The following is a 17,356-nucleotide window of genomic DNA, read 5'->3' as shown; positions in this document are numbered from 1 at the left end:
GTCCAGAGCGGGGTGATAGGGGTCGGGGCGACCCTCTTGACCGCTGGCCCCAGGGCAGGGACTCAGTGTGGTGGTGGCACAGGGGCACACACAGGGCATGGGAAGAGACTTAGCCTGCATACTGCCGTGGAAAGACAAGACTGACCCAATGCTTGAGGACCGCGTGTGTGTGTGTTTCATTTGAGGCGGTCTGTGTGTATAGGACAAAGGCAAAGTGACCCGATGTTAGCAATGTGTGAGAGAGAGATTTAGTGGTATAAAAAGAAGGGTGACCCGAGGTTTGCAATGTGCATTTGTGTAAGATTCACACTTTGACAGCACATCACAACACAAAGATCAGATTTAGCAGGTGTATCCAGTGTGTGTGTCTGTGGGAGAGACTTAACAGTTGGCGAGAAACACAAAGACCGAATGACCTAACTCTACAAGGGTGTATGGCGAGATGTATGGAGAGATTTAGCTGACACAAAACAAGGCATGATGAACATTAGCTCTGTGGGAGAAATCAGTTCTGTGGGATTTGGGGAAAGCGTTGACATCGTGCTGTTTAATTTGAATATCATGCTTTTTTCTTCTAAAAGATTTGTTATTTGTTATGTAGATAGATTTGGTATATGTAATTAGACAATCACAGTTTTAAGTTAAAATCTGTTTTTTTACGTGAGAAAAAAAAATGCAAGCATCACATTTATAAAAGAGCCGTATTTCAGTTTAAGTTCCAATGATTAAAAAAAAAATATTAAGAAAAAAATTCCAATTGCTTTGTTGTGCTCAGTCCACCAGCATTCATTGTTGTATATCTGGTTGATGAGGAGAAGAATAAGAGGAGGAAGTGTCTGGACAGGGAGAGCAGTGTTGACCTGACACCAACACAGACCTCTCAGTGTTGAAATAAATGATGGTTTCCGACATAGAGGTGAACTTGCCAGCCCTGCTCCTCCAGACTAAGTACGCTGACGACGCTGGTCTCCTTTACAGCAATGTCCTTCTGGGTGACTGGACAGCTGAAAGGGTTAGTGACTGTTAGCTCGGTTAGGTGTGTTAGCCTCTCCAAAGGAAAGGCCATAGGCTATAGGCCATTCGGGGTTAGCATGAGGATGCTAAAGGCTAGGAGCTGCGCCACTTGAGGTTACCAATAGTATGCCTAAGGCCAGGAAAGGTTATTGACCAGCGAGGGATAGGGTAAGAGCACTGAAGACTAAACATGGTTGTAGGCCACTCAGGGTTAGCATCAGAACACATGGACCAGTGTTGCTAAACCATTAACTCTTGGCCTTGTGAACCAGGATTAGGGGAAAGGAGAAATGCACACAAAGTGATGTGATGGTGGTTAGGTGCAAGAGGCTTTTTCCTGTTTTTTCTCTGTCATTCTGTCCTCTTATCTACGGGAAATATGTGCAGTGCAGTGTGCTTTTCATTTTGTCATGGTTAGTAGTTTTTCATATAAACATTTTATTTATCCATTTGTAATTTAATCATTTATTGATTTTAAATGTTATCCTGTTTTTATGATGTTGTTGCCATAGGCTGAACTGGCCTTGTCAGTTATTTTATCAGGCTGCCACCAGTGGGCAGTGGCACAAAGCCGGTGTGGATCTGGTTGGACTACATCTCTCTGTCTCTCCTTCCTTCCATCTCTATCTATCTTTGTCTTATCATTGTACTATCTATCTATATCTCTACTTTCGGCTTGTCACTCTTTCTCCCCTCTTTGTCTCCCTCTGTCTCTTCCGCTGTCTTCTTACCTCACCCGCTCCTATTTCTTTTTCATCTGGCAATCCATCTGTCTGAATGTGCGCTTGTGTGTCTGAACTTCTGTATTTGTGTGCAAATGTCGCTGTGATGTCTGAAGGCTGAATTAAGTCTCCCTAATAGATCCCCATCCGTTACCTCTCCAACTTCCGCTTTTCTGCTTTACGTACACATGCATACACACATGGACTAATAAAAATCCAGGTTTGGAGAAACATCATCTACCTAGAATTTGCATACAAACTATAATGTGGACATGTAGTTTTTTTATAGTCATAAATCACAAGCTAAATTACCATTAGACTTGCTGTGCCTTGGAGTAAAATACTAAACTTCATTCGATCATCATGCAGATGCAATTATGAAGCAGAACATTCTTTAAAGCTGAAATTAGAATTTCAGAATACATTTGTTGAATTTTCAGTGGTGTTTAAAAGCTGATGTAAAAGTGAACCAATTTTTAAAACACATCCATAAATGTAATATGTAGCAATTACATCATGTCCAAATTTCTTCTCACTTAAAATATGTTTTCATAAGTTAATTATCTTTATCTTAATAATGTGTTTTACGTTAAGGATATGTCCAGCAAGGGAAGGAGAGCCTTGCCGGAATTTGAAAAGGAGTGAGAATCAGACTAATTTTATAATCTGAATAAGTGAGAAAGTGTCATTTTGCCGTTGTCAACACACGGCAGGTGCTAAGGGAAGGGGTGTGTGGCAGGTTTGATGTCGACGGGCACTGGAGGGACACACACTCATGCTGTGTCAACGGAAGACAAGCACATTGTGTTAACACTTATTAAGGAAGAGGAGATGTGCCGCCTTGAGCGGTGCTGCCTCTCCTAAATCCTTCTCACATCTCCTAAAGGTCTTTTTGTCAGCACTGATGTCATTCGTACTCCTTAGTGTCTGTCTTTGTGTGTGTGTGTGTGTGTGTGTTTGCACAGGCATATACCTATAAGTTTGAGTCTTGGGATGTGTGTATGTGTTTTCACAATGGGGGTTATGTGTGAGAAGCACAACCAAAGTGAAACAGGAATCCTTCCATTTCCTGCTTTAGTTTCAGAGTGCTTGGGACAATAAACACAGTTAATTAAAATGGCTTCCAAGTTGAAGAAGTCACTAAAGGCTACAAGAAAACTTCCTTTTCTCCACAATACATTTCCCCTCCGTCATTCTTTCATAGTACCACTTGGGTTTCTTTTCTCATACATTTTCCTCTTTTTAACTCTTCTTTTCATTTTTGGGGTTTTGAATTAGTGCACTGATTATTATTGATATTAAATCTTATTTTCATGTCTCAGCTTTATGTAGAGTTTTATCTGTAGTTCTGTTTGGAGAAGGTTCAAGTCACACGCACAAAAACACATGCACATACACAGATAGCAGTTGCAGCTAACTCTTTAGTTGAGTGATGGTGGGATCGATTGGGTTTGATATTAAGTGACACATGGCCTTTGGAGTCACTAAATGCTACTCTCCGACTGAAACCACCGTCGCTGAATTCCAATCCCCCAGTTACTTCTCAGGCTTGTCCCTGCAGTGACAGTCTATCCTCTGTCTCTTTCTCTGCTATTTCTTTCAGTCTGGATTTGCATCTTTCCCCCAGTTGTCTCACAATCTGTGTCTTTTAAGTGTTGTTACAGTAGTATTTACTCATAGATATCCATGACCCAGCTTTTTCTTAAACACCATGAGCCTCTACCAGACATAGACTGGGCAGGAATGTTTATGAGCTTCAACGTAGCAGAGAGGTGGTATATCAGCTTTCCTTTGTAGGTTTGACAAAGTTGATATCGCCATTTTCTGAAAGTAAAAAAAAGAACAGACAACTAAAAAAAGAACAAAAATGGTTTGGCCAACATTACTCTTTAGGTTTAATAAAGGTTATATAGGCATTTTCAAATGTAACAAGAAAAACTAAATACACAATCTCCCTTGGGACTTGTTTAATATATAATTTTCTACAGATTTCTCTCTCGCATACACACACACAGTATCTGTCATGCTCTCTACCTGAATATACATTGTTTTATTGATATACTGTAGATAGAGTCTTCTCCACTATAGGTATTTTGCTGCTCTTTTTCCATGCCTTTTGTCTCCTCAACCTGGTTAACGTTTAAGTTTTATTTTGCATTATAAAGCACTTTGTTATAAAAAGGTCTATAGAAATACTACACAGATATAGATCGTTATATAGAAATCCATTAATATATAAAATATAAATGCTAAACGCTATTATGGACAGTATCTCATGTAGATGATGCCATGGCTCTAATACACATACTTATGTATCTTCTCTGTTTTAGGAGGGCTACAGCGTGATGGTGCTCAACCCCAATGAGAACTACCTGGAGGTGGAGAAGCCCTCCAAGTCCTCTCCCCTGCCTTCTCCTACTGAACCCTCGGACGAACCCGCTGAAAAGAGGGAACGCAAAGATGATAAAGAGGGGAAAAAGAAGAGAGAATTTTATGAGAAGTACCGTAACCCACAGAAGGAGACTGAGACCGAACGGATCCCTATACGGGTAAGTTGGAGAGGGAGGGAGGGACGACGGGATGGAGAGAGGGAGGAGAGACAGAAAAGGAAGGCAGGAAGTGTTTGGAGAGCCGGGGCGGAGGGACAGAAGGATAGATGTTCATCAAAAGCAGACATGATGGGGGAGGTGGACAGTTTAGGGTCGTGGGAGGAGGTAGGAGGAGAGACATAGGTGAGAAAATGGGAGGGAGGAAATCGGGCAAGTTTGGAAGAGACAAAAGAGGCAAGAAGGTGCGGGGAGGAGGAAGGTGGGAGACGGCTAGCTGAGGAAGCTAGGGAACGAAATGTTAGGTAACAAGGGATGAAGGGAGGATGGGAGGCAGAGGGAGAAAGAGAGGCTCTTGTGTGGTCAGTCTGTGTGTGAAGAGGTTGGCCGTGCTCCAGTCGCCTCTCAGTGAGCAAGTGTTAACCACATGGCTACCTCCCTCTCTCCCTCTTCCTCTCCCTCTTTCCCTCGCTCTCTTTTTCTCTCTCAGATGGTGGGCTGGTCAGTGCAGCTCTGGCCCTTCACTCTTGTTGACCGCTGGGATTATTATCTCCCTAACACACACTCTGCAAACACACTGCAACATTCTTATCATGCTACACTGACCGTGCACCCCCTAATCATACACACACACACACACACACACACACACACACACACACACACACACACACATGTACACACAGAGCTCGAGGCACCTAGCTCGGCGTAGTTTACCCTGTGGTCAAACAAAGGAAGCGACCCTTTGCATAAATCTACTTCCATTGTGAAAATAAATATGGCCAAAGTAATGAGAAATTAAACAACGTTGTCCTCTTCATAGATGTCTTTTGCTTCTCCCCTGCCAACAAAATTCAGAATTTGCCGCTTCAGTAGGGTCCAGACGATTTTTTTTACTTCCTTAAAAGCTCCCACTCAGTAAGATTTCAAAGATTAAGGGTACAAGCTAGATTTTTTCCCATCACAGGGTTTCATATGAGAAGAGTGTCCTCATCGATTATCTGTGTCTTACTTTGGTTGATGGCAGCAGCGTCACAGCAATGCATGTACATTTGAGTGTGTGTGGGTGGGTGTTTGTGCATGTGTGTGTGAGAAATACGTCAGTCTCTAGTGTCTGACAAGAGTTAGGGCTGCTGTGGGACTAGCGGGCGGTGTGTGAGCTGTCAACGCAGGCTTTTCTTTTTTTCTCACCCCCCTGGCAGTACCTTTACACACCCTCTAATAAGGGATAATTAGCTGCAGATCTATCTTACTCTATCACACTTCTTTACATATGCACTGGTTTCCCCATCATACAACTGATCAACTTGCTTTACACTTTCTGACATGAAGGTCTTACGGTAAATAATCCATCATCATTCACAGTAATGTAGTCAAACTAACTTGGATCTGCTGTCACTTATATATATGTTTTATTTTAAGTGACGGCCAATTAATATTCAAAAGCCAATGCTTATTGCATGTGAGTTTGTTATATCATATCACAGTTGTGTGTGTATACATAGATATATGCATGTGTTAATACCATCTATATTTTGTTCGTCATCCATGGATAGGAGTGTGTATTAATAACTTGTTTTATTTTGAAGGTGTAACATAATGATCTCTTTTTCTGCGTATACATATATATCTCTTCTCCTACTCCTGTCCTCTTGCCTGAAATCTTTAACACTCAGTAATGTTAGCAGTGTGAGATCGTTAACACAGTCCCAACCAAGGTTTCCCTATCCTACGAGGAAGCATGCAATATTATTCACATCTTGATATTGGCCTCGGCTTGCTTTCCCCATGCCTGCATAATATGTGCTGAACAGGGTCAGATTCACTGAGACAAGGGCAGTATGCAGCAGTGGTGTGTCTTTTTGAGACTGCACTGTCTCTGAAATACTGTGCAGTTTAACAGTCTTGGCTTTTCACAACTCCATGAGATGGAAGTCAGGACAGACAACATAATGAGTAACTGAAGAAAATACGCCAGCAGCCCAGTGCCATGTCTACTCACTTTCCTGCTTAATAGGCTTTAAGCTTGCACATTGATCATTGATTTAGCACTCCATACAAGTGCAGTATTCAGTGTTGTGGCATTTTAGAACAGAGAGACGGATAAAAAAAAAAGTGCTTTCTATTAGAGCTGCAACAATTAGTCCATCAACAGAAAATGAATTAACTATTTTGATAATCGATTAATCGTTTCAGTCATTTTTCAAGCAAAAATGTCAAACATTTGCTGGTTCCTGCTTCTTAAATGTAAGGATTTGCTGCTTTTCTTTGTCATTTATGATAGTAAATGAGAGTCTTTGGGTTTTGGAGCGTTGGTTGGACAAAAGAAGCAATTTGTCACTTTGGGCTCTGGGAAATTGTGATGAGCATTCTTCACATAAAAGACATTTTATAGACTAAACGATGAATCGCAAAAATAATCGGCAGATTACTCAATAATGAAAATAATCATTCGTTGCAGCCCTTGTTTCTATGTCTGTTTTTTCAGACCAGCAGGCTAATACAAAATTATCCTCATTAACCAGAAAAGTAGGGGTCATGTAGTAGGTTTAGATTTTCCAGCCAAATACACTTGTCCTTAGATGCAGGGATTGTGAGACTCGGGATAAAAATTAATGAGTGAGCTGGTTAGCCCTGTGTTGGTGCCCCTTGAATTTTGACCTTTGACCCAGAAGTCAGCAGGATGTTAGTGTGTATGACCTCGCCTCTATCGTCCACGCCTCCTCCTGCACTGCTTTAAAGTCCACTGCTCTGCCTCTGTCCGCCCCAGAGTAAGCTGTCACACACACACACACACACACACACACACACACACACACTCACTCACAACACACACAGATCTGCCGGTATGTGTGTGCTAAGGCACACACATACCGGCAGACTAAAGAGGAAAGGAGGTGAAAAAAGAACTATGGTTTTGACGTGTGTGTGTGTGTGTGTGTGTGTGTGTGTGTGTGTGTTTGTATCGTTCTCCTTCACCTCTGTTAGTCGGGGTGGGTGGTGGATCAAATCAGACCTCTTTAGCAGGGCTCTTTTCATCTTTTTTGTACAGCACCCACCAAAGACACGTGCACTCACACACACACAAACTTTTTTTATTCACTACACCTCGCACTCTTAACTCCCGCTGAGCTGCCAGACCACCTGCACACAGCCATTCAGAAACGCACACACTCAAATATATACCTCTACTCCTCGTAATATGATGAAATTCAACATAACACAAAAAATACCATAAGCTTGAATTACAACCTGTATTTATAACTCATAACATTACATTGTACATTTTCTGTTTTTACTACATTGACTCACAAAGACTGACATATACCCACACACACACACACACACACATACGCACACCAGCCCCTTGATAGAGTTGAGTTGATTAATACGCTTCCTTACACACATTAATAAGCTCTTAACTGCTTTTAGGATTCTTACTTTTTAGCCTTGGGTTCATAGTGTGTAACCTCTCAACCTTATCTAATCCCTCTCCTCTCTTCTCCTCCAGATCACACACCACTGGGCCATGTTTAGGGGGATGTTGGTGGAGGAGGGAGAGAGAAAGAGAGGACAGAGGGAGGGATGGGAGGATAGAAAATCTGATCGGAGGGATGCTGATGAGGATAGTGGAGGGATTGTGGGGTGGGGTGGGGGGGGGCTCTCTTAGCACTTTGCCATATAGAAGTTTGGGAGTTCACTTTACTCTGAATTTTAGCAGTAATCCAGTTAGCTATTTTCTGTCAGCCAAGCGGAGGAATGGCAGGAACAAAAGGCACATTCATGGGCTTAAGAAGCTTCCAAAGAGTTCACCCAAGGCTGGCTGGCTGGGATTAGGCCAGCAGGCCCTGGAAAGAAGAAGGGGAAAAAAAGAGCAAAGGGGACAAAAAACAGAGCTTCGCCTTTCTTTAAGCACCACTTATTTTTATAAATGACTGGAATACTTTTCTCTCAGTTTTTTATGCTTTTCCTTTTAGCATCTCACATTGTACGTTTCTTTAAATGTTCAGAGAGAGGAATAGACAGAGAGGCCCTCACTCCTATAGCTTTTTGAAGTAGCAGATTGAGCCTATTCCTTCTGTTCTTTTTCTCCCACTATATCCAGCTTCACTGCAACTTCATGAATGAGAGATCTCTATGATTGAGACCGGTGGACATAGAATGCATTCACTATGACATCTCTGCTTTTCTCCACAATCATACCACAATGGAGGAAAAATATTTGAGCTCTTCTTTGTGCTAATGTTTTCACTTAAAACCTGAAAAGTGATAGGATATTACACAATGCCTTGTTTTGCATATAATACCTTTAGTTTTTCCGTCTTCAGTGCAGATGCAGAACTCTTCGGAGTATTGTGGTCTCCAATTTCTTGGTGACGGATGTGGCACAGACAGGGGGTCTTGTACTGTCGCATACTGATCTGACTGTAGTGGATTGTACAGAGTGTGTTTCCGAAAGGAAGGAGCATCCATTATTTAGGCCCTGCCTCTCCAAGACCCATTATTCCCAGCTGCAGCTTTCCACAGGGGCCGGCTGAGATCCTTGTCCTTGTCTGTGTTTAGCAGATGATGTCCTGTTACCCCGTGTTCACACCGTACTACAAAATGCCCTGAGGATTCACTAACGTACATGCACACACACCTACACACACACACCAAAACTTGATTATACACATTAAGACATGGACACACAAGCGCACACACTGCACACAATTGTATTCGACATGGTGCTACAGTGTTTCTCTATGGGCCTAGGTTTTTGCTCTTTGTCACCTTCACCCCTTTGCCCCAATCTGTGGCCCACAAGCAATTATACAGACAGGGTTTATTTGACATTTGACCTGTGGCTGTGCCAAGAAGTAAGGCTCAGCATATCCAAGGACAGGTAGGGACTTGATTAACCTCTGAACTTGGTCAGAGGAGAGGTCAATGACCAGGGCTAGAGGGCAGCTCACCTGCTCGCTGCAGAGAGCAAATTGGCTAGATGCCATCTCTGTATTTGGGTGTGTATTTCTGTGTGAGTGTGGTACAGAAAAAGCTTTGACCTGTGTGCACGTGTATCTGTCTTTTTCAACTAAGTTTTCATGTTTAAGGCTATAGTACAAGCACACTGTGGTGTGTGGCATGTTTTAACTTCAGGTTTATAGTCTTGTGTTTAAATTTAGTGTAAAAGGGAATGCTGTTGACTTGTCAAAGTTTTAAAGGGGAGTGAGTCTGTCTGATTTTGTATTTATTAGTGTGTGTGAGCATTTCTGGATATGTTTTTTGTGTAGTACATAACATCTGTGTGTGCACACATACCTGTGTGTTTGTGTGTTTGCTCAAGGCAGAACCAGTGTAGCTGGTCTCAGATCCCTGCTCCCAATCTTCTAGTCAGGTCAACCATCAAACACATCCATCCTGCCCTCCCTCGCACCTCCCCACCCACTGGGCTCCCTCCCTCCCTCCCTCCCTCTCTCTCTCTCTCTCTCTCTCTCTCTCTCTCTCTCTCTCTCTCTCTCTCTCTCTCTCTTTCTCTCTCTCTCTCTCTCTCTGCACACAACACTGTTGTGGATACAGGCTGACCCGAATAAAGACATACACAGACACACACACACACAAACGCAGCACCTCAGGGTCATCCTGGAACAAACACAGCCTTGTCTGCCTGCCCGCTCTCCTTTGCCTTATGTCAATTAATGGCTCGCAGTAATTTCACCTGACAATCCGGGCGGCAGCGCAAGGCTAGCCGAGATGTCACAGCGATGACCTTTCTGGCCCGCAGCCGCTCTTTTCTAATAAAGAATCTCACAAACCCACAGCAACTTCCTTTGTACTTTGTTAATGAGTTATTGATTTGAAACAATGCCCTGGCAAATATTGTCAGAGCAGACTGACCCCACCAAGGTCATGCTATTTTATTGTATACAGTCTGAGCACGCTAATCTGCACGTGGGGTGACATGTACTCTATAGTTTTTCTCCTTTCTCTCTCTCTCTCTCTCTCTCTCTCTCTCTCTCTCTCTCTCTCTCTCTCTCTCTTTCTCTCTCTCTCTCACTTTCTCTCTCCTGTATATCCCTTCATTGCAAAGTCGACAACACCCACACACACATTTCTCTCTCTCACCCTCTTACACACACACGCGTGCACACAGTTTCCCCCCTCTTGTTAGTCTCACACACGTTTTTCACCTCGTTCTCCCTTTTCTGTGTCTCTTTCTCACATCATTATATTCCCAACTCTCCATAGGTACTATACCTGCTAATTACCCACAATGCCATAGTCATTATTTTCCCATCTCTGCCGCTAATTTGCTCCATACCTTCCTTTCCCCCACTCAAGCAGAGACCCATCAGCTCCCAGACAGCTTCTAGCTAACTTCAGCTCTCCGTCTGCCTTAAAAGAGAGTAAAGAAAGAGACAAAGACGGGAGGGGAAGAAAAAAAAGGAAAAGAGATGGCGAAGGAGTACACGTCCCAGACATTGATTAGAATGCAATTGCAAACAGGTGTCGTTGAGGTCCACTTTTTAATTGTGTGCACAGAGACATGTACGCAGTCACGCATACACACACACACACACACACACACACACACACACACACACACACACACAAACTAACTTACTCTAATAACCTCTTTGCTAAAACCAAATATGTAATCATGTACATTGCTTATTTAATATTTAATCATTAGGGCAAATGAAAACAATCCTGTTCTGCGCTGATTAGGACATATTAAAGAGTATAATGACTGGGGCTGCAGGTGGGTTTACCCAGTGTGTGGCCTGAGAGCAGGAGAGGACTGAGAGACTGAGAGAGATCGGTCAGAGTTTGTGTTTGTGTGTGAGAGAGAGTGAGTGAGAAAGCCTCTGTGTAATATGAGTAATTTGTTTCTACCTCTTCGTCTGCAGGAAGGAACTCTCGGATAATGTTGTTGTATGATGTGTGTTTGTAATACTTTTCCTTTTACTTCAGCTCTCCCTCTATACTTTTGACATTTTTGCAAGATTGAAACCAGTACTGCCCAAGCAAAACAGTCCAAACCCAATAAAGTTGTTTGGGGATCCCGTGACACTGTCCTGACACTTCTGGCTCCCTCTGAAAAGTTTCTGAGTGTAAAAAGTATAATGGCTCTTATCCACTAGATTCCTTCCGGTCCACACTGCTCAACATCTCCCGACTTGAAATTCCAGCTTCCTCAGAAGTTTTCTGAAGTCCTTTGTGTTTTGGATGACTGAGGAGGAGGAGGAGCAGAAGGGAGGAGCAGGGAGGTCTGAAGTGGTTGTTTGTCAGTGTGTGTTGATGTTGTTAGATTCATTGTTTCCTGTGCTGGTCAGACACTGGGTTTGTGTTGGCGTTGGGGCTGTTATTCTGGCTACAGCGCACTCCTCTCCTCTGCTCTCTTCTCCCTGCTTCTCATTACAATGAATAAACACAGGGCAAGTATTGGACCGGACAACTATTGAAGAAACAAGAGTGTGTGTGTGTGTGTGTGTGTGTGTGTGTGTGTGTGTGTGTGTGTGTGTGTGTGTGTGTGTGCGTGTGTGCGTGTGTGTACGACTTTGCATCAGTGTGCATGCACTGGAACATGCCTGTTTGTGTCTGTGTGCATGGGTGCTTTATTATGTGTGGCTTTGGAATGGAATGTGACCTGTTATGGTGTAAGTAATGGAAAGAGCTAAATTGAACAAATTCTTGAAACTAGACAATTGGAAGGCAAACACATTCAACAGAGGAGTAACAGTTGGAACCACTTACGCACTAAAAGTGGGGTAGATAGTCATGCACAATGTCATGCAGCAGGTTGTCTAGCAGTTTTAATGGTGACGTAAGTTATAACACATAATCAGAGTTCTGTTGATTGGGTAGCAGGAACTTGGCTAAAACCACATTTTGGTTAGTTGACTCACAGCAGTCTTTGTGGTTGTGTAAAAAAATGAAATGAATATATATACATACTGAGCTATACAGCCATTTGATATATATATCACTTTAATCACAATCTGTGTGATGACAGTTTTTCTATAGGGAGCTGTCTGCAGTTTATGATGACTGACAATAAATGCCCATTAGTTCTGTTTGCATGTACGCAGGTGTGTATCTTTGTGTGTGTGTGTGTGTGTGTGTGTGTGTGTGTGTGTGTGCACATGTATGAAGCAACATGTTTATGAAGTCCAAGTCCAGAGCTGAGAGAACCTGTCAAACTCCTCCCATAGACTGCTGTCTCTTTCTGTTAGACACACACAGATATACTGTATACCCTTCATAATGTGTATGGCTCTCTCTCTGTGTGTATATATATCCCCTTTTATCTAGCTCTCTGACATTTTTATTTCTTTTTGATAATAGTTAGCTGTCAGCATCTGGAGACTGTCTGGTCCTGGGAGTGTCTAGGGTGCAGATTTGTATTTTATATTCTCTGAGGGGACAGTATGGATCGCTATATATTCGGTAAACACACACACATACACACAATCAGTACACACCCTCAAATGTCCCTTGACAGTCATGGCTGAAGGATGTTGGCAACAGGTGTGCAGTTGGGACACTATTCTGACAGTGCTGGCAGATGCACACACAGACAAATACACACAAACAGTGTGGGGAAACTGCGGAAAATAAATAAATAAGCTAAGATACTCTGTGAGAGCTGGTGACAGGAAGCCGGTCTCGCAGGGCAGTGTGCTCCACTGCAGCTAATTAACCCCAGGAAATAATTGCAACAGTATGCAAATGCTGTTTAGATAATTCACTACACTGCCATGCCAGGTAGTCAGTCACTCTGTCGCCTGCCACTGAGGGTGTAGGCAAAGCATGTGTGTTGTGTGTGAGGTTGGATGATGGAGTCGGGGGGGGGGGACTCATTTGCTACCATGAAGACATCAACCATGCAAAATGTTTCTTAAAATTATAACATTCATCAAAGTAACATTGTGTTATCACTCATTGCCACGTTTCCGCACTCAATTGATGTCAGTAATTTTGGAAGTCAGTAGCACACCTTACCTAATATCTCCATGTCTGGCATTGTCACCAAAGGATGGGTGGAGAGGTGGACAAAACAGGAGACGGAGGAGTGTGAAGAGAGTGAAACAGGTGGCACCAGCGGAGGAGAAAAATACGGAGGAAGAGAGGGAAGGCGTGGTGGGGGAGGCAGGCTAATGGAATGGGCTTCACAGATGAAGGGTGACATGGGCAGGGAGACTTCAAAAGACTTTAATGTCACAGCCTTTCACACAGACAACTCTGCTTCAGCCAGCCCCTCCGTGCACATAGGATAACACACACACACACACACACACACACACACAGGCACAGCATTGATGGCAGAAGGGCAGGGCAGAGTGGAGTTGCCTGCTCTTGCATCACACTCTGTGAATGGAGGTGGGTGCTGACACTACAACCCCCTCATGCTAATCTAGCAGTAAACACAAACACTCTGACAGGTTAATTTACCTCTAGACAAACACGGCAACAAAAACACACATCAGCACATCATCAAATAGTATAAGCACACACACACTTGCACACAAACTTGTACACACAGATACGCGCCAGCAAAAACATCTCATCAAATCACAAGCTGCCTTACTTTCTTCTAGAAGCAAAAGTTTAAACCATATTTTTTTGTAACGTGTGTATGTGCTCTACACAATCTCCTCAGTTACCACCTTTAGGAGAGCAAATGTTGAAGTAATTATCTTTCTGTGGTAATTTACTGTCTTACTTTGTAAAATGCAAACACATTTATGGAAACTAACAGGATAGTCTCTTAAGACACCTCCTCTGTCCTTTACCTCATATCACTAATTATTTGTTTTGGAGTCACATGGAACAGTTTGACACTCAATTAACAGATGAGCTTCCATTCTCTGTAGGCTGTGTGTTTGTTTATTTCCAGATATTCTTTTTATATACATCTGTATGCTAATTAAGAGAAATGTGTGCGTGTGAATATCATATCTGCATCCAGTGTTGTGCTATCTTAAATACAGCATTGTGTTGTGATTTAAGGATACAGGTGTTTTCTATTCGACAAAGCTCCATGTGTAGTATAACCTCTTGTGGGGATGTATTGTTGATTTCTATTGTGAACCAGACAGTTTGATAGGAAATCAAAGTCTAGAATCAATGTCACAAGTTCATTAACGGATGCCCTTTTCTCGCCTGTACTTTTACTATTGTTCTTTCCAGCCCTGGATAAGCGCCTACATCTCTGGTTAATTAAACATGTCTTCTGGTTGCATGTGTGTGTTTTTGCATGTGTGTGTGTGTGACTGTGTGCATGCAGATGAGAGTGAGAGCCTATCTAAGAGTATTCATTTGTGATTGTGTGCATGGGTGCATCACTGAGTGTGTGTGTGTGTTTTGTATACAGATGTGTATATCTCCTCCTTTGACCTTCCCCCGGCGTCTTCACATTATGCCTCTACTGGTGTATAGATGGGCCATCGATTCAGCAACAGGGTACAAATTAAGATTTAAACGTTACGTCACCCAGCCTATCGAGTTTTACATTTAGGGCATTTGCAATATGCAAGACTTATTGATCTACTGAAGTGTGGCTCTTTATAGAAATCACCTCAAGCCACCACCACTTTTTTGTTTCTCTTTTATACTTCTCTTTTTGGCTGGCCCCGGGATGCAGGTTTTGATCCTGTAGCATTACATTTCTAAGAGTTTGATAACTCTATTGATGCTTCATTCTCTTTGGATGGACACATATCCTAAATGTTTTGTAATTGCACTGCATTTTGAGTTTGTTGACAGCATTTCTATCAGTCTCCTTTGTTATGGATATAACATTAGAGTTGCTTTTTTGTGTGTTGCAGGAAAATGGTTCCTCAGAGGAACACGTGCTGTACGTGTGGGACCACTTTGTGTCCAAAGCCGAAGCCAAGAATGTCTTCATCATGGCCCATAACTATGGAGGGCTGTCTTTTGTTGAGCTGGTGAGTGTTTTAGTTTTCCGCTTATCCTTCCTACCTCCCACCGACAGAAAGACACACTGAGACACACAATACACTCTTGTCAGCACAATCACCCACATACATGTTCATGTTGGAAAATCTGCATATTCCAACTAACTAAAATTTTGTTAAAAGTTTGCAATTCTGCAGTACATACTAACACCCATACATGCACTCAAACATACACACGCACATGTCCAAACATGCAGAGCAGTACTAGTACCGGTCACCTCAGGGAGACAGGCAGCAGAATTATACTGTGTGAAACATGGTGGAACGATTAAAAATAAATAGCATTTAGTTACTTAAAAAAAAAAAAAAAGTACTGCTTCTGTAAACAATCTGGTTCATCCTTGTCCTTGGGCAATATCCACCTACTCTACACATCAAGAACAGAAGGAAAACAGGGGAAAGGAGAGGGCTGGATAAAGAAATGTAGGGATGGCAATGCAACAACAGTGGTACTGTTAAACCAGATCTGCTGCATAGCATGCAGATCTCCCAGCCTGAAGAGAGACAGAGGATAGGTTGAAGGATGGTGGGAGGGAAGTGGATTTGAAAGAATTAATGGTGCACAGGGGAGGGTGAAAATAAAAGTTAGGCCAGCCTCTTGGCTTTATAACCGCACCTTTCAGCTAAATGGGCCTACAGTGTGTCTTTTGCGGGTTATTTGAAGACTTCTGAGGTTAATGCTTTATTTTCTAGTCCTTCGTTTACTGTGATGTTCTAGTGGGAATCTGCTTCACATATTGATAATCACTTTCTCTTCCGTTAGTGTTTTAATGTCTAGAGTTACCTAATAATAAAGCTTCAGTGTGCAGATAGCCAATACCATCATGGTAAGTTATCCTTATCCAGTCAGAGAAGCATTTAGGACTCATGGTTGATGGTGGGGAAGTTTATGTTCATACCCTCTTAGCTTACTTTGCTGCTTGATTTATCATCCAGTCTAATGTGTATACTAGTGACATATAAAACAATAAAAAAAAAACAAATGTACTGTCTTATTAATATGCTTCAAACGGGATAAAATCTCACTTTTGTACCATTTTAGTTAATACAATGTTTGGATCATGATACAGTAACTTTAAGTTTAAGTTCTAGTTATGGGGATGTGATGTTTACAGATGATATAAAGGTAAAAAATATGTACTTTGTGATTTATATATTTTTTCAATCTATTTAACTAATTGTTATTGCATAATCGTGTTGATTAAATGTGCATGGCCACTGATAAGACAACAGCCACATGTGATATTTTGGGCTTACATTCCTACAAAGGATGCTATCATTTTTAAAAACAACTTTTAGCAAGTTACAGTGTGTAAAACATCTTTTTGTATTTTCCCGTGTTAATTCCAGCATACTGTAGCTCTCTGGAGCCTGACAAGAAAAAGAAAAAAACAACCAAAATTCTAGTTTTGTTTTGTTATTTCTAACCTAAAACTGTTATTTACCTAAAACTGTATTTGTGGCGTCTGAAATTCCAACAACCACTTGTATGTAACTAGCTTGGCTCAGTGCCAGGCTTATTGCCAACATGCTGTGCTAACTGCGATAGCATTTAGAGTACTGTTAATGCAAAGGACTACACTGTATTAAGCTCTGCTAGCTAACATACTGCACCAGTTGTGTTTGCAAGCCTCTCTATGATCTGAGAGCTGGGTTACATTGCCAGTCTGCTGGTTTCTTGATCTGAAGGATTTACTGCTAGACTCACCACATCCCATATTATTCAGGACATATCTCTCCTCTTTTCTTAGGAGAAGAGGAGGTAGGCGGCACAATGAGGAGACGGCTAGTGGGGGATTAAAGGTGGGCACTTGTCCCACTGGTGTTTTCAGGAATATTTTATTTTCTTTCTTTCTCTTTCACCTACTCTTTTTTGTTTAGTATTTTGTAATTTTAATTTGGCTGCTAAATATTCATGCAGTGTTTTGTCCGTGACAGCCTCAAAATCTCCTGGGCTTTCTCGCTGTGTGACGAAGACTTGCTATTCTCTCTATTTGTCTCTTTCTGTCTCTCTGTGTTTCCTTCAGTCAGACTCTCTCTCTCTCAATGTGTGTACAGGCCTCGAAGAGGTTCTAACTGCTTTCTTGTATGTGACGTCCTTGTCATATGAAAA

The 17,356-nt window shown here is 42.2% G+C and overlaps 1 protein-coding gene across 1 annotated transcript in view; it reads left to right on the top strand.

Annotated features, from left to right (window-relative positions):
- arb2a (ARB2 cotranscriptional regulator A) overlaps nt 1-17,356 on the top strand; it is a 149,508-nt gene that overhangs the window by 55,212 nt on the left and 76,940 nt on the right. The window contains exons 7-8 of the mRNA XM_070904954.1: nt 4,067-4,285; nt 15,094-15,213. Coding sequence (XP_070761055.1) covers nt 4,067-4,285; nt 15,094-15,213 — 339 coding nt within the window. The remainder of the gene's footprint in view (nt 1-4,066; nt 4,286-15,093; nt 15,214-17,356) is intronic.

This window comes from Enoplosus armatus, chromosome 4 (assembly GCF_043641665.1).
Source record: "Enoplosus armatus isolate fEnoArm2 chromosome 4, fEnoArm2.hap1, whole genome shotgun sequence".
In the NCBI taxonomy this organism is placed as follows: domain Eukaryota; kingdom Metazoa; phylum Chordata; class Actinopteri; order Centrarchiformes; family Enoplosidae; genus Enoplosus; species Enoplosus armatus.
Note: the sequence above shows the minus strand (reverse complement) of the source record. Positions and strands in the feature narration are given on the sequence as shown.